Source organism: Engystomops pustulosus, chromosome 1, assembly GCF_040894005.1.
Source record: "Engystomops pustulosus chromosome 1, aEngPut4.maternal, whole genome shotgun sequence".
Lineage (NCBI taxonomy): Eukaryota > Metazoa > Chordata > Amphibia > Anura > Leptodactylidae > Engystomops > Engystomops pustulosus.
In genome coordinates, this window is record NC_092411.1 from 160,169,870 (window position 1) to 160,193,664 (window position 23,795).

Genomic DNA, 23,795 nt, shown 5'->3' on the forward strand with positions numbered 1-23,795 from the left:
TGATGCCCCCCGCAGGTCTTCTGTCTTTCTGTCTTCAGCCACGGCTCTGGCTCCGTCTTCAGCTCCCCTTGAGATCCAGTCGCAAACACCATGACATCAGCTGCCTGCCGACATCAAAGGGTGTGTTCGTGCCATCGGCACACACTATGATTTTAGCAAGCAGGGGGAGTGCATATACTTGGGGGCAGGCACTGGCTCTATACTGGGGGGCATGCACTGGCTATATACTGAGGGGCAGGCACTGGATATATACTGGGGGGCTCTGACTGGCTACATACAAGGGGCCGGCACTGGACGTATACAAGGGGTTTCTGGCTATATACTAGGGGGCTTTTGGCTTTATACAAGGGGCAGGAACTGGCTATATAGAAGGGGGCTGCTGGCTATGTACTGGGGAGACTGTAAGCAATAAATTTCCCACCCTCAGCTTATACTCAAGCCAATAGGTTTTCCCAATTTTTTGCCTTATACTCGGGTCGGCTATATACAGTAAACCATTCAAAATATGCTTATTGACCTGAAGGGTTTTTCAACCAACTTTTATAGATTATGCTAATGAGCCTGAAGGGTTCTGGTTGTTGTTTCCAGAGCCCCTAAGTGCTGTATCTTCACATTCTGTTACAATGAACAGAGCAGGTCTCCCCTCCCCCTGCACTTACTGCACAAGCAGAGGGAGGAAGGAGATATCAGGGGGTTGGTTGAGACATGTTCTGCTTATTGTAACAGTCGGTGACACTGCACCACTGAGCCCTTCAGGCTCATTATCATAATTGTAATTATGATAAAAGTTGAAAAAATGGATGGAACAAAAACCTTGAGGTTCATTGGTATAATTTTCAAAGTTTATTTTAGAAGGTAGGAGGCCATAAATAACAAATATATAAGAAGATTACCTCAGTCACAGAGCCTGGATCTATGAGTAAGCCTCTGGTTTATCATGCTTGATGGTAGATTTTCTTTTACATGTTGCAGATTTTTAAATCTGCAGTTTATATCAATTTCTGTGCAGGATGTGTTCATTAATCTGAAAATCATGTTTTTAAAGGTACTTTAATTTTTAGTACAAGAGAGGTTCTTCAGGTTTGAATTTGTAGGTAAAACATAGCTGATATTTTTTGTTAGCGGCTTTATCAAGCTAAGCTTTCTTAATTTTTTTTAACATATAATTGTCCAAACCTGCACTTTGCATTCGAGATGATGCCTAATAATTTCTAATATCACCATCATTCAATAATTGGGTATAATATAGGTTAAAGATCAAATACAATACAGTGTGACAAGCTGTGCATATATGCAATAAGCCTTGCACCAATGTGTCCATCACATGACTAGAACATCTGACATACTATAAAATGAATCATACAGGGAATTGCATAATATGAAAGATGGATTATTATATAACTTTTTATTATAAAAATAATAAGCTAAAAAGCAGGACACTCTTTTTAATCTCTGGCCTGTTGTTTTCCATATTCAGACAGAACTGTCATAACTGGTTGTACTTGTCTCATGGGTAAGGAGATCAGCCCTTTGACAACAATGTCACTTGTCATTAGGGATGGAAAGCTGAAGAGCTTTTTTGAGTCACATAGCCGCTATGTCATTAATTTCTGTTCCCTTAACATGGCTTAAGCTTTCGTAACATGTGTAGACCACTGCAAAGTTTACCAATATGTGAGTCTGGGTTTATATTCTGAGCTTTAAATCAATGCCAGAGAGCATTGTATTGTGTTTATTCTCATGTTACCATGTTATCCATCCAGGGATTGGAACATCACTGGAGAATGGCTAAGTCTGGGAGTGCTTTGGCCTCCTATGGCCTGACAGATTTGAGTTTATTAATAGATGCATGCCTCCTAAGTTAGGCACATGTTTGTTTTAGTGCAGGAGGAATTGGTTAGACTGGTGAAAGAAGTTATACACTGGTTGCCCAGGACTATGAGAGCCTAGCACCCATGAACAGCAGACTCACAGGATTGCCTAACAATATGTAGAGAATAATGTTTAAAGTGGAGTCAATTTACATTCTGTTTTTAAGGCTATATTCAGACAAAGTTTAATTAAAAGCTCTTAAAGTGAAATTTTGGTACAGTTTTTTGTTTTAGAGGTGAAAAGGTTTTTTTTGTCAGTGTAGTTTTGATGCAGCTTTAACTGCACAGCCTGAATACACTCATAGGCCACAGACTCACCGGAATTACTGCGGACATTCTGTAGTGATTCCGACAAAAAAATCTAATACATCGGCAACATAATTAATATGTAGCATTATTCACAAGCTGCAGATTCTAAATCCTAATATCTTAAATCATTTTGTGTTATTCCCTTCTACTATGCTGTTCTTGCAAATCTATGCTGGTTACATAGCGGCTATTCCATTGCAGCAAACTCACAGTGACTATGCCACATATGCCCCCATTCTTATCTATGGGAGTCCTGGAAATAGCCAAGCACAACCCTCACCTATCTTTGACTTTTGCAATTATGCTCTATGTGCCATACTCCTCTACTCCCAGCATTTCTTTAGACATTGAATGGAGGAGCAGCTGGATGAATACTTTGCTTTGACGCTTCATCTGTTAGGGGGAATGGGACTCACCAGTCAGATTCTTAAGGAATCCAATCAGTTTGGATAGGAGATAACAATTCAATTAGGGTTCATGCTGCTCGCTACTTCTCTGGCCAAACTTCACACACAGGAAATTCCCCCTCAACCATTCATTGAGAAAAGCAATTGATTGGTAGAACGGGCATAAGTGTGGGAAGGAGACACAAGAAGCTCATGAACATGAAACAAAAACTGCATGGGTTCAAAAAGGAAAGTAACATATTGTTTTCCTTTTTTAACACGTAGCCTATCATTTTTTATTTTGATTTCATAGTTTTTCTTTTATGGTTTCATGGTTTCTTTTATGGTTCATAAATATAGTTATGAGTTTCATGATATCGCTACATAGGAATCAGAGAGGCCTTTTTTATGAAGAACATTAATCCTCAGAATAGACAGAAATTAATGGATTAAATGGTGCCATAAAACTATATTGATAATAGTTTCACTCTTAAAAATATAGTATATAATCAAAATAAGATAAAAGCATTCATCAGGACATCATATTGGAATACATTCAGAGCTCAGCCTTTGCCAGCAAAATGCTTTCTTACCATAGCAATTGTTAGTCAGGTGTGGAACTGTCACTTTTTGGGGTTTTGTTCATGTAGTTTTTAGAACCAAAATCCTTAGTATATTTAGTAGAAGAAATTAGTATCTGTCCTAACTCATTTTATTATCCATACCTGGTTTTGGCCTCAAGAACTGCAGTCCCAGAAATGTAAATGCCTCGTGGCTCATCTCCACAATGGTTGTTACACTTCAAGATCACTATACTTTCTGTCACCTTTTAAGGCAAAATGTAATATTTGTTTTGTTCTCTTTTTTTCTGTATACTGATCTCTTTATACTGAAGCAGAAGAAATGATAACTAATACCTCATGTTGAAGGCTAAGAGCAATTCTTTTTTCTATATATCTTCCATCTGACATGGCAAATGAGCATCATCTTCATAAATTGTCTCACTGTAGTCATAGATAAAAATATAATAATACATAGAAATTATGCTTCCCCTCTGACCAACATGAGAAGGTCTTGTTGCTATGACATTGGAATGAAGTAGTCCGTTCTTCCAATATCCAGAAACCCCGTCCCCCCCCCGTCCCCATTATTTGGGCCTTGTTTTTTTCCTGGGGATATCTCCTATTTAAGCAGTAGAATATTTATCAAACTGCGGATGTGGTATGGCCTATCCACTACATTAATCACAATGGAGTCTTGATGCTGTAAATTTTGGTCATTTTAGTTTAATGGATTGGAATGTTGCTGTTACTGTGGTAATAGATTTCCCTGTTTGGCAATAAACCTGAACTTTCACAGACCGTTGCCTTTGTATGAGTTGTTCTTCACTGCATGAGTGGCTGTGGCAGCTGTTCTTTTCGTGTCTTGTCTTTTTTCACCTCTGTAAATCACCCAGCTACTTTAATACCTAGAATATTTCACAATTTAGGCCACCATGTCTTAAGTATTTGTTTTTTTCATAAGTTCAGTTCTGTAACACAATATATGGTTTTAAGCCTTTTATTTTGGGTTGTCATGAATGCATTTTAGGGATGACTGTAAAATATTAATGTTTGTTAACTTTACCCACACTCTGCTTCAGGTCCCTAGAACCGATACTGGTTTTCCTTTAAAGTACTTAAGACAATAAATCATGGTAAATATCAATAATTTAAATAATCATTATACATTAGTTTCAAGCTTTCTAAGGTATCTTTGGTTGGAAAATCCTTTTTGGATGACATCTGGATCATCGAGACACCTCTTGACTGGAAAATGCTGGTGTAGCTTGGTACAGACCCCTTTGTTCTTCCTCTTTAGGTTTTGGTTCACTTATCACTGTTTACCTTGTATGTATGTGTTGTGATGGAAGAGTGTTCTGTCCATTTTGTCTGTTCTTTTTTTCACAAATCATTGCTTAGCTTTACATGCATGCCATTTTCCATCTTCCCTAACACACCTTCCCTTCCATTAGTTTGCTTTATGTGCACTCTGTGCCACTTTAAGAAAACGTCTTTGTCCTCAAGCCTCACCTCAAATATATCTGCTAGGCTGTAAGCTCTAACAGCATCAAAGCTTAAAGTTAAATCCATTAAACTAAAGGTAAAGTATCTCTATCTTTTTTTATGAAGAAGACGTCTTTTAACTCTTTAAGTACCAATAACGGAAAACAGAACGCTCATATAATTTCTTTTTCGATATCAGTTATACACATAAAACCAAATTATATTGTTAACTTTAAAAATACAAATCAGATGGTACTTCAAGGGTTAAATGCACAGTAAAGCTTTTTCTTTGAGTATGGACATCAGCCAGATTGCTGTAAAGCAGAAGAGGTGAGTAAAAAGTGAAGCTCCAGAAATATTCACAGGCTGACCCATTTGAGAGTTCAGGAGGTTTTTGGGGTTGGATTTTCCCAAGTTCATCTGTGTCTTGAAGCAAATTACGGTATACATACAGGTTTGCACTCTTTTCAAGTTTTAAACATAGAGTGACCCGTGGGTATGGCCATAAGCAGTCAAAAGGGCCTGTGTTGAACTAAGCAGAGTTGAAGAATTGTGACATTATAATGATGTAAGCTGACCTTAAGGATTTACGAGATCAGAAAGCTTCCAGTGGATTGGTTTTTTAAATGACTGTGTAAGGATAATACAGCACTTTCCTGTTTTCCTATTTAATCTTAAAAACTATTTTGAAAAATATTCCAAAGTTTAAGTAAAATTTTATCCATTAGTAAATTATTGAAAATATAAAAGATCTTCATATTGTCCACATGGAATGTACAAATCAGCTGTAACATGGTGCAATTGACTTTATGATGTGAACCAACCACAATAGTTGAGTCTGATTTCGTTTTCCTATTAACTATTGCCAGAAAGTCTTATATAAATATTCATGGTGTAAAGGTAGGTGATCAAATGGAACCTTAACAGATTCTAGTGTTATTTTATTCATTTTTATGTAGTCATTCATTTTCATTTTATTTATTTCATCATTTCCGTTTTAAAAATTAACATTTTTTAGTATTTTAGTATTTAGTATTGTGACTGATCCTTTGGTTTTAGTCACATAGTTTAGGCAAAGTGAAAACCTAAAGTTTTTCCTTTCAATTATTACAATCTGCCTCTAAGGCTTTTAATCAGGTCAGAGGTTTACAAACCTTTTGGCACACAAGTCAGAGCCAGAATTTGGCTACACAAAATACAACAAATGGTGCCCATGTTGTAATAGAAAAGATAATAACACAAGAATAACACCTAATAGAGGAAATACAAATGTGAACATGAAACATTGCTACTAGTCAATCCATTTTAGGTCTTTAGAATGCAGACTCTCTTGTTCCTTCACTGGTGGCTTATTTATAGTCATGCACTAAAGACCTTTAGGTATGAAAGCATTTTATCTAATTTACAATATAAGTCCAACGAGCATGAACATTTAATTAAAGCCTTACAAAATTCTTTATAATTTGTCCTTATGTTCCATTCTTTTTTTCGGTTAAACATTTGTGTTTTTGTGTTCTTTTTATTTTTTTTTAGTTATTTTCCTTTTTTTTTCTGTTCCATTTTTTTATCTTTCCCATCTTTTGTTTCTCTGCTTGCCCTATCCCTCCTGCCCTTAACTGTCCTCTCATAGAACCGTCTGCCCCCCCTCAAGATGTAAAGTGTGTCAGCACAAGGTCCACCACAATACTGGTAAGTTGGCAGCCACCCCCCGCAGAAAGTCACAATGGCATTCTTGCCGGATACAGCGTGCATTATGGTGCTTTGGACTCCGAGGACCCTGTACCTAAAGAAGTGAAGGACATTCCACCTCAAACAACTGAAATCCTTTTAGAAGCTCTAGAAAAGTGGACTGAGTATCGTATCACCGTTGTGGCGCATACCGCTGTGGGACCTGGCCCCGAAAGCTCGCCCGTTGTTGTACGCACTGATGAAGATGGTAATTTAATGCATTATTTTTTAATATCTCAACAATCTATTTTGTTGCATAAATGTTTTCTATTCTGTGAAAAAAAAATGATTTTCCTCCTCAGTGCCTAGTGCTCCACCACGAAAAGTTGAGGTGGAAGTGCTCAACTCGACCGCTATTAAAGTATTCTGGCGTTCTCCTGTTCAAAATCGTCAACATGGGCAAATTCGAGGCTACCAAATTCACTATGTTAAAATGGAAAATGGAGAGGCTAAAGGACTTCCCCACATAAGAGATGTTATGCTGGCTGATGCTCAGGTGAGAAAGAAAACATTATTATGCAATCATTTGATATAAGATCATGCTGTAGTCTTACCCAAATTTTACCAACCTATTTTAATTAGTATAATATGGGATACTTAAATAAAATATTCCATTGAGCATGTATAAACCAGGGGCACTTACTTACTCCTTGATCCAGACACTGACTGTGGTAATATTCTTATATTGTTATCTATGGTCACCTTCCTTCTAAAATCAACATTTAGAATTATGTTAATGAGTCTAAAGAGCTCCTGGGGCTGTTACCAGATCTGTTTCGCTGTGAAGGCTTAATGACCGTTAGACTGTGTAGGAGCAATTCTAACCCTCCTTCCCTCTGGTCTCTTAGCACTACCCCCTCCTTCTACCTGCTGTTATCTTACAGCAGCAGAAGAAGTTTTAGCACACTGGGGAGGGGGAAATGCTCCTATACAATAAAACAGCCTGTGAAGCTGGAGTGGTAATACTTATGAGAATAAAAAGTTATACATAACAAATATAAGAATATTGCCACAGTCCAAGTGCCTGGATCTATGAGTGTGTCCCTTGTTTATCATGTTTGATTTCGATGCTAAATTTCCTAATATCCTGATAGATTTTCCATAATATATATTATTATATTATAATAAGCAGTTTCTTTCAATGTTTATTTCAGGACTGAAAATGAATGTTCCATAGGGCTACCTAGACTGTTATATTTTACCATTGTTTACTGCACATGCCCTGAGTTTTTCATTCCACAGTTAACTGTTATTTACTGTATTTGGTAGCATACTGATGTTACCATTAGCACATTGTCAAATGTTTATACTATTATAGAATCGATGACAAGGGTGCTCAAAGGACCATATTGGCCCAGTTATATTAATGTGTCTGCGCCAGTTTTTGTCCACATTTGCATATAAAAAAGTATCTTTGAAGCTTGCATATGTATTTATTATGTACTGTGCACTTAAAGGGACGTGGTGGTGTGTGTTCCTTGTTTGCAGTACTTTTATTTCTTTGGCAACAGCATGAAGCAAAGTGCACCAAGAAAAAAATAGGTGCAACTAAAAAATGTCCGATCAACTAAGAGCGTGCATCACAATTAAATAATGTGGGTCAATTGCAAAAAATAATGCACAGTGCACCATTTTAATATATTTGGGCCAATGACTTGCCAATAGGATTAAGCCTTCAATTACTCCAAGTGTAATTGCACAGGACAGTTACTTTTATTGGACTGTGCAGCTGATGCGTTAAAATGCAGATCATTCCTCAGAAGAGTTTCTCACAGATTACTCATAAAGGGGTCATTTATCACTTACCTGCCTTTTTATTTTTATTTTTTTTGGTAAGGGAATAGGGTTTGGGTTTGTTTGATTTATCTTAAATGGTGTTAAATCAAGCATTTCAGTTTAATCTTTTTACTATGCAGAGTATAGTACACTAAGTAAGGGAGCAGAGTTTTTGGAGACAAAATTTTTTATGGATTCCAAAGATAAATAGCGCACAGCCCTGGGTGTAAAAGGCACAAATCCACCAATGCGGCCAAAAAAATTTCAAAAAGAAGTTCAAAACAGGAAATAATGTGATATATCCCCCCATAGACGGTTGTTTATGAGGGTCCTTAAAATGGATTCTGGACATAAGCAAAATGGGCATAGAAAAATGATGATAACATTCCCTTTTCATGGTAAATTTTGCCCACCTACATGTGCAGGTAGTCGATTAGCTGAAACTTTGTTCCATTTTATTTAGTCCAGAGAAACCCGAGATGCATTTTACTTAATCTTTTACCCAACCTGATACATTGTAGAAACTCTGAAGTGCATCAGCATGTAAGTACAGCAGTGGCATATATTTGAGAATTTCTCAGCATGAAATGCCTGCACTAAATACAAGGTTCCCTTTAGTTAAATAAAAAGTTAACCCCCCCCCCCCCCTCAAAAAAAAAAAAATACAGTGCCTTACTAAAGTAATTGGCAACTTTTCTACCTTTTTCCACATTTCAGACATAAATATGTAAAATTGTAATTTTTGGTGAAGAATCAACAACAAGTGGATTGTGAAGTGGAACAAAAATGAATGGATATTTTAAACTTTTGTAAAAAATGATAAACTGAAAAGTGGGGCTTGCAATATTATTCGGCCCCTTTACTTTCACTGCAGCAAATTTAGTCCAGAAGTTCAGTGAGGATCTCTGAATGCCAATGTTGTCCTAGATGACTGATGATAAATATAATCCACCTGTGTGAATAAATACGCCTGCCCTTTGACAGCCTCAGGGTTCTGCATCATGAAGACCAAGGAACACACCAGGCAGGTAGGTGTTACTGTTGTGGAGTTTTTCTGGAAGAAAACGTGTTGGAGTGTGCAAAAGACCTCAGACTGGGCCGAACATTTATCTTCCAACAAGACAATGATCCCAAAAATAAAGAAAAATCTACAATGGCATGGTTCACAAATAAACGTATCCAGGAGTTAGAATGGCCAAGTCAAAGTCCAGACCTGAATCCAACGGAGAATCTGTGGAAAGAGCTGAAAGCTGATGGTCACAAACGCTCTCCATCCAACCTCACTGAGCTCGAGCTGTTTTCCAAAGAAGAATGGGCAAGAATTTCAGTCTCTCGATGTGAAAAACTGATAGGGACCTGATACCTTAAGCAACTTGGATCTCAGAAAAAGGTTAACTTAATGTAGCTGAATAATATTGCATGCCCCCTCTTAAGTTTATTATTTAAACAAAAGGTTAAAGTATCCAATAAATTTCATTCCACATCACAATTGATGTTAATTCCTCACCAAAAATGTACAATTTTATATCTTTATGTTTGAAGTGTGTCAAGAAGTAGAAAAGTTCAAAGGGGCCGAATACTAGACCTTTAGTGAGATAAAGAACATAAAAACAGTGCAGATTATCTACATTCTCATCTTCTCCTGTACTACATAACCAGGACTTTTACTTGCTAAATGTTCATATCTTATGTTTCTGCCTGCATTTAGTTTCTCTATTCATTCTTCTGAGATGCTTTGCGCAAGTCTTATAGGATAATCCTAAAATGAACCAAGAAAAAACAGCAAACAGTGTACAGAATTGTATGGAAAATAGTTCTTCTTCAGAGTGCTTATTGTATCTTCAGTAGTGTAATTATTCATACCTCTATTGTTGTTTTAAGAACCACACTCTTAAACACATGCAATTCATATCACTATTTCTTCCTCTATTTGCTTTTGCTTAATCAGTGGGAGAAGGATGATACTGCTGAATATGTAAGTATTGTCTTATACAGATCTAACAACATGATTCATTTAGTGTTGCTGCATGACCATTGCAAAAGAAACTTATGGTCTAACATTTAACATATATTTATCTTTATTTTTGTTTGGATTTTCTCTGCTTATAAGATCTGAGCCAAAATTTTAAACAAAATAATTCAACAATAACCGGCGTATACTTATTTTAAAATTTTGCTCAGTTTTATTTCCATATTAGCTTCTATCACTCACTAGGCTGGTCAGTGCAAAATCCCCGAGTGTGGGGGGGACACTCCAAGCAGACACATTGTGACCCATCTAGTTCTGTGAGCTGACAATGTGGTTAGATTATCAGGGTACAGGTTTATATACACTTCCATTTACCTTCTGAACATTGTACTACATTCTGAACGTTGTACATCTGACACATAGAGAGATTAGACAGATCAGAGATCAGAGAATAAGATGCATGAGATGCCTATTACACACTGTGCCTGCCTCCCCCTTCCCACAGATAACTTATCTGCCAGTAGCGTGCAGCTTCTCTCTCCTCACAATATGTTGTTTACTGACAGAAAGTGAGTGAGTTTCAAAATATTGTTGATCAGTGCAAATCTACTCCAGCTTGAGGAAGAACCTGCAAGGATTTACCCTTCTAAATGAATCCCCCATTAGGCTCAATTGCTCAGTTTGTTGAACCCTCTTAAACAAGCTATTTTAATTTCCATAGTTTACTGGCCATCATATTTCACAGCACTTTACTTTGTGTAAGGCAGGATTTGGGAATGGACAGGTGACAGAGAAAGTGGACCCTAACACTAAACCCCCTTCCTGTTGTCCCAGCCTGATTTTCTCGCCTACTCTAAGCAGTAGAAGACAACTAGCCTTTGTTCCCTACCTGTGCAAAATTGCAGTGCATGGAGACAAAACAGCTAAGAGAGGGATTGAAAGCCAAGACTTACACAGTAAAAAATCACTTAGGAGAAGGGATGGTCAAAAATACAGGCAAGAGTCAGAAATACCAGGAAATAGGATGGCAGAATACTACAGGCCTACTAAGTATGAACGATAGTAGGCAAAGTGTAAAGGTTGGGAAGGGCCTATATACAAATGCATAGTTTTTTATAGGGGTATCCCTCACTTAATAATACACACCTTATATACAAAGGGAATTTTACCACCAGTTATGATCAAAAATAATGTATTTTTATTTTTATAATACTTAAAAACACATACATATATACACAGACATGATTTCTTAAAAATGGTCCTAAGGACATAGGTGGAAAAAGGTACAGCAGTGTGCCAAGGCATACAACTTCAATGCTAAATTCTATATCAGTATCTTGCCTTTGTCTCTAAATGTTTCCAAAATACAATGCATAATGTGTTTCCGATGTATGTTGCATATAGAAATATATATCTGTGCACTACGCTGCCGTTTCCCCCTCTCCCCAATGCGCCTTTTCGCTTGTAGCTTCTTCAGGAGGCGTGGAGGTTCACTCCCTGATGGCGATATTGACACAACTCTAGAATGGATATCCAGTTATCCAGGATATCCAGTTAAAAAATCTTCAGTGCACAGGAATAACTTGCTTGTCAGTTTGTTCTTTTTTTAGAACAGAAGCAGCATGTTATAGCGCAGGAGGAGCAGGTCGACTACTAGTTTATGAGAAAAGATTCACTATAATTTTTTATTTATTAACTGCTTACTGACCACAGTCTATAACCATTAAAATGGATGCTAAAATACCACCTCAGTGAATAGAATTATTCAGTTGCAATACTTTGTTAATTACGTATTGAAATACGTTGAGAACAAATTAAAAAAAAATTACCATTGAAAACCAAAATTTATATCCCATGGAGGTCTGAATTTGGAATGTGTCAACTTCACTGACTTGGGTTCAGGAATGTGTCTGCCAGGTTACATTGGACTATCCTCTGAAATGTAAATCCTAAGAAATGCACAAATACACCATAACACTCACTAGTTAAACATTCAATTTAGGTAACGTCTCTTCTGAGTTTATGGAATCATTAGAAGATAAGAAGGCTCTTATTAAATTGCAGTTTTCAGATCAAAGTGCCTACAAGAAGAGGTGTGATCCTACAAAAAGACAACATAAAATAAACATCCATAAACATACAATGCAAAAATAAACAGTTTGGTAAAATAAAAGGGATAAAACACACAACTTAATACATCTGAAATACGCATTCAATCTATCTGCTAGGGATCCCCAAAGAATGACCATTTTCTGCAGGAATATTTCCAAAATCCACCCTAGCCACCTTGCCTGTGATGACAAGAAGGCTTGGTGTATGTTAATGTCCTTTTACCAAGTGTTTTTCAACACCTTTATGCCTCAAAATCTTTATATAATGATATCTTGCCATGCTGTCATCCTTTGATCTTAGTCTTACACCCATTTTTACCCTCATAATGTCCTTGATGGTAACCGTGATAATATTTGATTAGTTGCTCAGGGGCCATACTAATGCTTGTTGATACAGTAACAGCAGAGACCTAGATGGAGTTATTAGGGAAAAGCACACAGCCGAAATATGAATTATGCCACATATTTCTTTGATGTGTATAGCATGGTGAGGGTTTCTAGTTGTGACCTCTGCTATACAGGATATCACCTTTTACTAACCTCTGGAAAGGATGTGGATTGAATCCCGCTCCACAGAGCATTCGGTCTGGTTCTTGTGGTTATGACACAAGCATCCTGGCTTGGTTTAGGGACAAGCAGAGGAATTTTAACAGAGGGGGAGTTTATGTTCTCTTTTAATTTTGATGTTTCCCTATCTTTATCACTCAAAATAAAAGTGTAAAATTAAATTGCAGGCTAATTCAACATCAGCGGAAATACCTCAAGACAAGGAGATGAGGCTCAGGAATATCTTTGTCATGCAGGAACTGCAGGCACACTACAACTACATGAGGCTTAGTGTTGTCATCCATTAGAAGGAGCCCAGGGTCAAGTGCAATAGCATATGGATCTCATTCTGATACCTAATAGTAGTCAGGATACTGCAAGGTAGCACATGTAGGGCTGTGCAGCCCTCCAAAGAAATGCCTCTCCTCACCATTACTGATCCACTGTCAAAGCAGTTATGCTGGAGGATTTTGCATGCAGCAGAGCATTATTTCTTCACGGCATTCCAAGACACTTTTGCATGTGTCACATGAGCTCAGTGTGAACACTCGCATCCTTGAAGAGCTCATGGTGCCAATGTTGAATCTTCCTATCTTGGTGTTCTCAAGCAAATGCCAACCTCCCTGGGGGCTGGCTGCATGGGGTATTTCATCAGTAGGGTGATGGCTGGCTGCATGGCGCATTTAATAACTGGTAGAGGGGGCTGGCTGCATGGGGCATTTCATTACTGGGGAGGCTGTTAACCCCTTAACGCTCCGCGGCGGATATATCCGCCACGGAGCGCAGTGACTTAGCGCTCAGTGGCGGATATATCCGCCACGGCGCCTATGCCGGCTCGGCTCTGGATCAGAGCCGAACCGGCATCGGGAAACACGGGGTGCCGGCTGTAACTAATAGCCGGCACCCCAGTGTAACACCCGCGATCGGAGTTGTCCCCGATCGCGGGTGCTTAACCCTTTAGATGCCGCGGTCAGCGCGACCGCGGCATCTAACAAGCATCTGGGGTGTCTTTCCCCCACGATCGGCCCCCCCGAACCGTTTTCGGGGGGCGCCGATCGTTGCTATAGTAACTCTGGGGTCCGATCTGGACCCCAGAGTTACTAGCAAGAATTGCCAGTAAGATGGCGTCTGTGACGTCATCTTACTGGCAAAGTGCCAGCCTATGCAAGTGCATAGGCTGACACTGATAATACTCTGCAATACATGAGTATTGCAGAATATTATCATGAACAAGCAATCAGAGGATTTCTTGTTCATGTACCATGGTATAAAAGTAAAAAAGTAAAAAAAAAAGTTATTCAATAAAAAAATAAAGCCATAAATCACTAAAAATGCCCCAAACCCCCAAAACATATAAAGAGACATATAACTCAAAAAAAAAGTCTAAATCATAACACAAACCCCACATATATAGTATCACCGCGTCCGTAACAACCCGTAGAATAAAAGTAAATCATTATTGAACCCCCACGATAAACGCCGTAAAAAAAACTGTTATAAACCCTCCAAAAATTATGATTTTTACCTTTTCAATCCCACAAAAAATGCTATAAAATGCGACCAAAAAACCATATGTACTTAGACATGATACTGGTGCAAAGTACAACATGTCCCGCAAAAAACAAGCCATCAACCAGCTCCGTAGCCAAAAACGTAACAAAGTTATGCCACTTGGAAGACGGCAATACAAAAATTATAGATTTTTCCCCACATTAGGGTTTTGTTTGACAAATTTAGTAAAACGTAAGAAAATATATTCATGTCTGGTATCCCCGTAATCGTATCAACCCATAGAATAAAGCTAACATGATTATTAGTCTATACGGTGAACACCAAAAAAAAAAAAGTCAAAAATCCAGTACAGAATTGATGCTTTTCTACTCCTGCCCTCAAAAAAAGTTCCTAAATTTTCAACAATAGGTGATACCAACCCCAAAATGGTAACAATGGAAAAAGCATCTCATCCCGCAAAAAAAATGCCGTCACATGGCCCCAATAACGAAAAAGCGAAAATTTTATAGCCTTCAAAAGGGGCCAATGAGGAAACTAAAATCCTGGCAGCTGCAGGGCTCTCCTTCCCTTCTGCGCCTCGCTGTGCCCCCATAAAACAAGTAACGGCCACATGTGGGGGGTCTTTGTACTCAGGAGAAATTGCAGAACAAATTGTATGGTGGGTTTTCTCTTTTTATATTTTGGAAATGTGTAAATTTTAGTGCTAAATGAACGTATAAGGGAACAATATGACCATTCTAAATTTCACCTCCATTTTGATTCAATTACTATGAAGATCTCAAGGGGTTAACAATCTTCGTAAAAGCTGTTTCTGATAGATTGAGGGGTGCAGATTTGAAAATGGGTAGATTATATAGGGGGGTTTGATGCTAAATATGTAAAATTTCATTCAAAACTGTATTTATCCCCAAAATAGTCAATTCTGAAAATCCGGAAAAGCGATATTCTATTTGTAAGCCGCGTGACATCAAAATAAATTATCCAGACATTTCAGAAATTATGAAAATGTAAAGTAGACAAATGGGAAATGTTATTCAGCAACTTATTTAGGTGGTAAATCTATCTGCCTGAAAACGCAATGATTTAGAATTTCGAAAATGGCAAATTTTTCAAAAAATTTATCATATTTTCTTTTTTTTGTAAATAAACGCAAAACTTATCAGCCAACATTTACCACTAAAATGAAGTACAACATGTGGGGAAAAAACAATCTCAGAATCGTTTTGATAAGTAACAGTGTTCAAAAGTTATAACCATATAAAGCGAAGCAAGTCAGAATCCAAAAAATCGGGCTGAGCCTTAAGCTGTAAAATGGCTGCGTCCTTAAGGGGTTAATAATGCATTTCCCACCCTAGACTTATACTTCAGTCAATAAGTTTTCCCAATAAGTTTTATCTGTCGCAAAATTAGGGACCTCAGGGCGAATTATACTCAAGAATATATGGGATAATTTACAATTATTGAATGGACAGGTTGATTTTACAGAAGCGTGATTGACTTGGATTTATATTGGGGGAGTTGTATGAATGTGTCGGTCTTTAGACCAGTGCAGAGTAGAACTAGACAGTTCTCTGCTGCTCCAGATTAATCATTGTCTGATACTTGATGATTATTCTGGTTCAGTATAAGACAGTATACGTTGGTCTAGTTTGCTGTTTCACAGTATTGAATTTTGTGGTGCATGGGTAAATTTCTGAGGGGCCATACCCTCTATTTACCAAGGGCTCGCCCTTTTTTTCAAAGACGAAAAACAGCCTAAAAGTGAGCTAAAATGTGGTGGACACCATGTCAGGTGCAAATTACTCCAGTTTTCTGGCATAGACAGATTAATACTTTCCTTTTTTAAAGAGTGTATATATACTTAGCGTATATATTCAAGTATAAGCCAAGTTTTTCAGCACAAAAAATGTATAACATAAATTATACTCGAGTCTATAAATAAAACAAACTATGTACTCACCTTTCTGATGCCCCACACAGGTCCTCTTCTTTCTTCTGATGCTCCGGCTGCATGCACGCTGCCGCTTGCTGACATCATAGTGTGCGCCGAAGGCATAGTGTGGCATGGGCTGACTATATCCTAGGAGCATGGGCTGGCTATATACTAGGGGACATGGGCAGGCTAGCTATATACTAGGGTGCATGGGTTGGCTTTATGCTGTGGGGAATGGGCAGGCTCACTATATATTGGGAGCAGGGGGCTGGCTGGCTTTATATACTAGGGGGCTTAGGCTGGCTTAATATACTTGGGGGCTTAGGCTGGCTAGCTTTATACTAAATGTCATGGGCTGGCTGGCTATATACTGGGTGAAGACTGTGACCAATGCATTTCCCACCCTAGGCTTATACTCGAGTCAATAGTTGTTCCCAGTTTTTCGTGGTACCATCACACATGGTAGATTTTTAGGAAACGGGAAGATATGTTTAGAAAATTTTAAGTGTCCAATGCATGGCTTTATTTGTGATGACTTGGAAGGTGACATTTTTATGTTTATTTTAATGTTTAATGTTTTGGCAAGTTTAATACAAAGTCAAAATGCTGGCCAAACATAAACCGTTGTGATACCGGTAGCAAAAAATCTCTGACTAATGGAAAATGACTAATGCTGAGTATCTTCATATTTAGTACAAGCAGCTGAATCATTTTTAAGGTTCGTTCCATGTATTTTGCACTAAAGAATTATTACTGTAAATTGATTTTGATGGTTCCACGACTGCTAACAACACTGTCCCAGTGGGGGGTGCCAGGGAATCCACCACTGCCATCTTTTTTTTGTTCACATTGGGGCACATTTACTTACAAGGTCACAAGAGTGCAGCGATTCACTAATAATTGGATTATACTGTCTATACATTGTGCAGCCTTAACAATGGTGGCACTGGTTTATTGCTGGTCCTCACCTATATGAAATAATATTTGCGTTCACAGTAGGTGTTTTGAAATGCAATACAACGGCTGAAGATGTAATGTAATTTTAACAATTATGTTTTGTAAAAACAAATGTTAAGAGCAATGTAATTGGGCAAATCTTTTCTCCTCAGCTGTTGTGTTACATTTGATAATGCAATGTAATCACCACTGCTGGACAGACAAATAGGGGGAGATTTATCATTAGGCAGGATTTTGAGCAGTTGTCTGTGTGTTAGACTGGCAGGTTTCCACCAACTGGAGGCTGGGCTCATACATTGCAGTTCAAACTGCATCATACAAAATTGCATTCCATGTTTATGCTTCTTTAAGGTTGCATTCACATGTATTTCAAACTTTGTCAAAAATAACTTAATTTAGTTTTGAGGCAGTTTGTGAATTTGCAGGTGAAACCTGTTAATTAAATGTGTCTCACCTCTACAATAAAAGTATATAACCTTTTAAATTAAGAACTCGTTCTCGTAACCTATCCCTGAAGCCCGTTGCTCACTTTGGTCCGACAAGGATTTACCAGACCAAGTTCAGTTAAGTAATTTTACTATGTCTAGTAAATCCATTAAATCCTCACAGAATGAGCTTGTGGGACCAAACTTGCTCATGGGTTTTAAGCCATGTTCACACAATCTGTGTTTTAAAACACATTTCAAGCGTATCTAGAGTTACTCCTCCCCAAACGCAAATGCATTTAGACCTAAGTGTTTGCATTTGGTAAGTAGCAAGACGTGTTTTGACTTATTAACCAGCAACAAGGCATATGCATGCAGCATTTATACAGGTATAAGTAGATATTACTATATCTGCAATATATTTTGACCAACATTTTTTTTCTTGTTAATATACAGGAAATGATTATAGATGGACTTCAACCTGAAACGACTTATTCTATCACTGTAGCTGCATATACAATGAAAGGGGATGGAGCTCGTTGTAAACCAAAAGTTGTAACTACACAGAATGCAGGTGAGCCATACAGAGGCATAAGGAGGGAGATTTATCAGGGCAAAACTGTTCTAGTTGCACATGGCAACCACTTAGAGTTCAGCTTTCCCACTGCTGTGGAAAAATGAAAACAGAGGTCTGATACTTCTGATAAATCTCCCCCAGTGTGTTTTATTTAAGTGACATGGTGAATAAATCAACTGCCAAGACACCCGACATCTGTTGCAAATGTGTATGGACTCTAAATGTATTTACTTGATATTTCAATTGATATTGATAACAAGATTACATAGATATATTATGGGGGACACTATGGAGAGATACTATAGGGAACATTTATCATATGCCGATGGTCATGAGCCATAGTATGATAAAGTCTCAATCCATCCAGCTTCGCCAGAAACATCAGCAGGCTCCCTCCTGCCTGGCAAACATTTCTACACCGGCTGTAGCCAGTGCCCGACTCTCCTGTCTGTACTTGGCCACATTCATCTTTCATTAAATTAAAACCAGTAGTCCTGTCCCTGCAGCTGAAAAACACCCCATAGCATGATGCTGCCACCACCATGTTCCACTGTTGGGATTGTATATGTCAGGTGATGAGCATTACCTGGTTTTCCCCACACATGGCACTTAAAATTAACAGCAAAAAGTTTGATCTTCATCTCATCAAACCAGAGAATTTTATTTATCTTAATCAGGGAGTCCTTCATGTGTTTTTTTACAAACTGCATGCAGGCTTTCATGCCTATGTCTTGCACCGAGGAGAGGCTTTTGTTGACACACTACTGCATCTGCGAAAGTAATCTTGGGGTTCTTCTTTATCTCTCTGAGCAAGGCTCTTCTCCCACAATTGATTAGTTTGGCTGGACGGCCAGGTCAAGGAAGAGTTGTGGTCATCCCAAACTTCTTCCATTTAAGGATTATGAATGCCACTGTGTTCTTAGGAACCTTGAGTGCTGGAGAAAGTCTTTTGTAACCTTGGCCAGGTCTGTGCCTTGCCACAATTCTGTATCTGAGTTCCTTGGGCAGTTTCTTAGACCTCATGATTCTCATGTGCTCTGACATGCACTGTGAGCTGTGAGGTCTTATATAAACATCTGTGTGCCTTTCATAATCAAGTCCAATCAGTTTAATTAAACACATCTGGACTCCAATAAAGGAGTAGAACCATCTTAAGGAGGATTAGGAGGAAATGGAAAGCATGTGAGTTAAATATGAGTGTCACAGTAAGTGTCACAGCAAAGGGTCTGAATAGTTATGACCATGTTATATTTCAGTTTTACTTGTTTAACATCTTAGCGCTCTGTGCTGTAATAGTAGGGCTGGTAAATGCTGTATGAAGAGGGTACTAGCACCGATCGCAGGTGTTAACTTTTTGTTTGCCGGCGGCATTTAAAATTTGGTGGCACGTGGGCACAAGTAAAAAAAATTTTAAAAAATAAAATCACACCCTTTTCCCTAAAACAGATATACAATATTAAATAAATAGTAAAAATCACAAACGTTTAAGTATTGCAGCATCCCAAAATGTTCGATCTTTCAAAATATAAAAATTTGTGCAAGGGGCCTAAGACTGACAAGTTGTACTTGCCCCTTTTTTGGACAACTGCCTTAAAATTATTAAACCTTCAATAAATGTGGTGCATAAGTGGTGCAACATTTCAGGTGCAAATTACTCCAGTTTTCTGGCATAAACAGATTAATTCATCTTCCCTATTGCATTTACATTCTGCTAACATTCTGTTAACATTGCATTTACAATACGTTTACATAAACACAATGTTACGGAATTGCAATACAAACAGGATGTACGGTAAATGTGATGTAGTTGCTAACATAAACAAAATGTATACCAAAATTCTATGTAGATACAAATGCGATGTAGACTCAAATGCTATGTAAACTCTATTTAGACGCAAATCAAACAAAGAAACAATGTCAACACAAATGCAATACAAACACCAAGGCATTTTTACCACAATGCAATGTTAACACAAAAAAACTATGTAAACATAGAGGTGATGTAAATGTAATGTAAACACAATGTAAATATATAAGTGATGTAAATGTCATGTAAATGCAAACAAAATGTAAACATGGAAGTGATTTTATTGCAACTACAATGTAAATGCAAACGCAAATGTTCCCCCAAAATATAATGTTAATGTGATGTGAACACGATATGAACGCAAATGCAATGTAAATGCATGTACTGTAAATGTAATGTACATGATGTTAGAACATAGGCAATGTAAAAGCAATGTGGCGCAAATGTGATTTTACCTCTATGTTAATGTAAACTCTATGTATGAAGTGTATATTAATAGACCTTCCGTATCGATTCATGTCAGTTTTCTAACTATCAATTATTTGCTGAAAGTGAACTAACCCTTTAACTTACCTTTTTCTTCAAGTGGCATACATGAAATACATGAATCTACTGAAGAAAAATATTATTATTATTATTATACGGCACTATTAATCCATAGTGCTGCACATTCAATGGGAGGTTCACAAACCTTACATTAAGAAGAAAACAAATGCAAGTACAGAAACACAAAAGCTTGTAACCGGATTGGTATAGGTGGTAGAGAATAAAGAAAGCAGCATAACGTAAGGATATAGATGAGCCATGCTACTTCCAAAGGGTCCGTTAGAGGGATAAAGTTTTCTCAAAAGTGGGGGATCCCCTGCATGACAATATTTATGGATTCCATATTCTGTCCTAATCACATCAATTCTTTCAAACAACTTGGCTGACTTTGCACGTTCTTTACATTGGAAAATTACTGGGTTCCAGTTTTTCATCTTGGTGGAGGCTTTCCACTCATGCAGGGTAGGATGGACCACAATCAGGAGAAAAAAGAGAAAGCGCAAAGAGACTCAAGTGATTTTTGACTATATGCGGTGAAAGGTATGTGGTGTCCAGTCTCACCTGGTAGCAGTAGAATCTAGGCGTATCAGAAAACAAGGTCCCTCTTAGGTCCTTGAAGGTCGGGAAACGCTGCTGGCCACGAGATTCTTTTATGGTCCGCTCACCCAGAATGGCAGACCAGCAGGATTGAGCAATGCACGAGAAGTAGATGGTCTCGTCTGTGATGGCGCTGCGTCGTCCAGTACAGTTACTCAAAAGGAACTAGGAATTAACTATTTTTATTTTTATTGAAGAGATAGTCCACTAACAAACAAACTAATTTGCTTATAACTTTATTACTACTTTCAATAAGGGGAATGCAGCAATTAGGACAATTCTACAAAAATACTGGTATATACTATTACAAGATCCAATTCTATAAAAAGAACTACCACCGATGCCCAAAATCACGTACCGCAAGGCTAGATCTATAAAAAAATATTCTGCCACCAAGTTAGTATTTTTTATAGTAGGCAGCTGAAAGGCCGTGCAGGCCTGGAGATTAGCCTAATTTAAGATTTTCACTCTCTTTGATTTCCTCGTCGGTAATTGGTGCCAAAAGGATATCACCTGCCAACAATGGGAGGGAGGGTAAATTAATCAAATTATGTAAGCTGTCTATTCTACAGTGATGAGGTTGGGTTGATGGAGTGTAGCATGATTGGTAAAAATGGTGGATCGTTCTGCATGTGAAGTGACATTCCCACTCTGTGTCTTAATGGAGTAAACCGCATTGATGCATTATTTTTGTTGTAGGATGTGCACTAGCATTTGATCCATTTTGTTAGCATATTTAGAAAAAAAAGGTCTTTCTGTTCTAGTAGTAGCTTTTATTGAGCTGGATTTTCTTATCATATTTACGATTGGTAAGGTACAGGGTGGGTTGCAGTTGATTAACCAGTTCTAGTCAGAGTATTTGATTTTCTAGTGTATTGCAGCTTTGTGCACTCTCTTTTACGCTGCTAACCTTTGTATGGCATTAGATATGAACTGCTAGATATGATCCTGCGGTGTCCCACCGGCTGATTGGTGCTGGCTGTAGAGGAAAAATATGAGTTAAGTTCTGTTTCTATTTCTCAGCGGACGTTGGGATCTACCAATAAAACTTCATTCAGTCTCCAACGATACAGACCAAACCCTCTAATTTTAGAGTTTATTTTAGCCTCCATTCTTTTGGATATACTTTCCAAAATATTTTGGAACTTGGCTGTCCCTTCAGTCTAAAATGCATTATGTTAGATCAGGCACCATTTTCTAAATCAGCAGTTCAATTTATCCCAATTTTGGGGCAGATTTATCAAGCTGTCTGAAAGTCAGAATATTTCTAGTTGCCCATGGCAACCAATCACAGCTCCCGTTTAAAATATTCATGAGCACTGGTGAAATGAAAGCTGAGCTGGGATTGGTTGCCATGGGCAACTAGAAATATTCTGACTTTCAGACAGCTTGATAAATCTGCCCCTGTGTTTGATCTAGTTTAGGTCATGGCCCTGCACAAGGCACATGAGTTTCTCCACATCAGATCAAGCTTGCCTTGTGCACTGAAACACAGAATGGATAAGTGCTTTTCTTAACCCGTTTCCACGAAGATCTGTTTTAATATCTTTGTATTCTGGATAATAGACTGAAGAAAGGGCAAAGGGACACTGTCACTGTGTTTTACCTACAATTTACCCCTTATGGACGCAGGGTTTTTTTGATTATTTCTCGCTCTTCACCTTCAAAAATCCATAACTTTTTAATTTTTCCGTGTACAGTGTGTAAGCCTGTGTGAGAGCATATTTTTTGCATAACAAATTTTACTTCACAGTGACATTATTTATTATTCCATGCTGCGTACTGGGAATCTGAAAGAAAAATCGGCAAAAAAAATGCATTTGCGTCACTTTCCTGTGGGCTCAGTTTTTACAACTTTCACTCCCTCCAAATAACACCTATGCTTTACTCTTTGGTTTAATACGATCACGGTGATACCAAATTTATATAGGTTTTATTGTGTTTTAATACATTTTCAAAAACTAAACAAAAGTGCATGAAAAAAAAATTACCCATATTTTGACACTAATGTGTAAGGTGTCATTTTTTGAAAAACATTTTTTGAGAAACAAGCTGACAACAAGCAAACATTGCTACCATTTGGAGAACTGTGCGACATTTTGATGACTTTTTATTACATATTTTTTATGGGATGTAAAAGTGGTGTTTCGGAAATTTGGGCACTTTTATCCGTTATGGGGTTCACCGCCATAATCAACCATTGTTTTTTAATGTGGGACCTAATAGAGTGGCATAAATTCGTACAGTGTTTTGAAGCTGTGCTACAGATAAGGATCCCAGGCAGCCATTTGTTGGTGTGGTATAAGTCTATTGGCTAGACATCTTAACCCTTGTGTTTCATTTAAAGCCATTGCCTCTTTCTTTCAAAAGCTGTCCAAAACAAGGTAATAACTCTATAAATGTATGTAAGTCGGAACTGTATATTTTATAATTGTAGCTACAGACAAAAAAATTTTTTTGTCCTGGTGACAATTGGATTTTCTAAATTTTTTGCTGTAATGGGACAAAGGATTATCAATAAAGCTTCATTACAGATACCTTACAGCTGATCATTCAATATGGGACTAAAGTAAAGTATCCAGAGAGGTTCACCAGAGGCCATAGTGGCCAGAGGGGTCTGTCTGTAACTAGGGGTCGTCTGTAGGTCGGGTGTCCCTAAGTAGGGGACCACCTGTAATCATAAATCCTGTAAATATATCT

At 37.9% G+C, this 23,795-nt stretch overlaps 1 protein-coding gene across 1 annotated transcript in view; it reads left to right on the forward strand.

Moving 5' to 3' along the window:
• PTPRS (protein tyrosine phosphatase receptor type S) overlaps positions 1 to 23,795 on the forward strand; it is a 207,897-nt gene that overhangs the window by 117,118 nt on the left and 66,984 nt on the right. The window contains exons 11-14 of the mRNA XM_072113236.1: positions 6,242 to 6,547; positions 6,642 to 6,835; positions 10,064 to 10,090; positions 18,025 to 18,142. Coding sequence (XP_071969337.1) covers positions 6,242 to 6,547; positions 6,642 to 6,835; positions 10,064 to 10,090; positions 18,025 to 18,142 — 645 coding nt within the window. The remainder of the gene's footprint in view (positions 1 to 6,241; positions 6,548 to 6,641; positions 6,836 to 10,063; positions 10,091 to 18,024; positions 18,143 to 23,795) is intronic.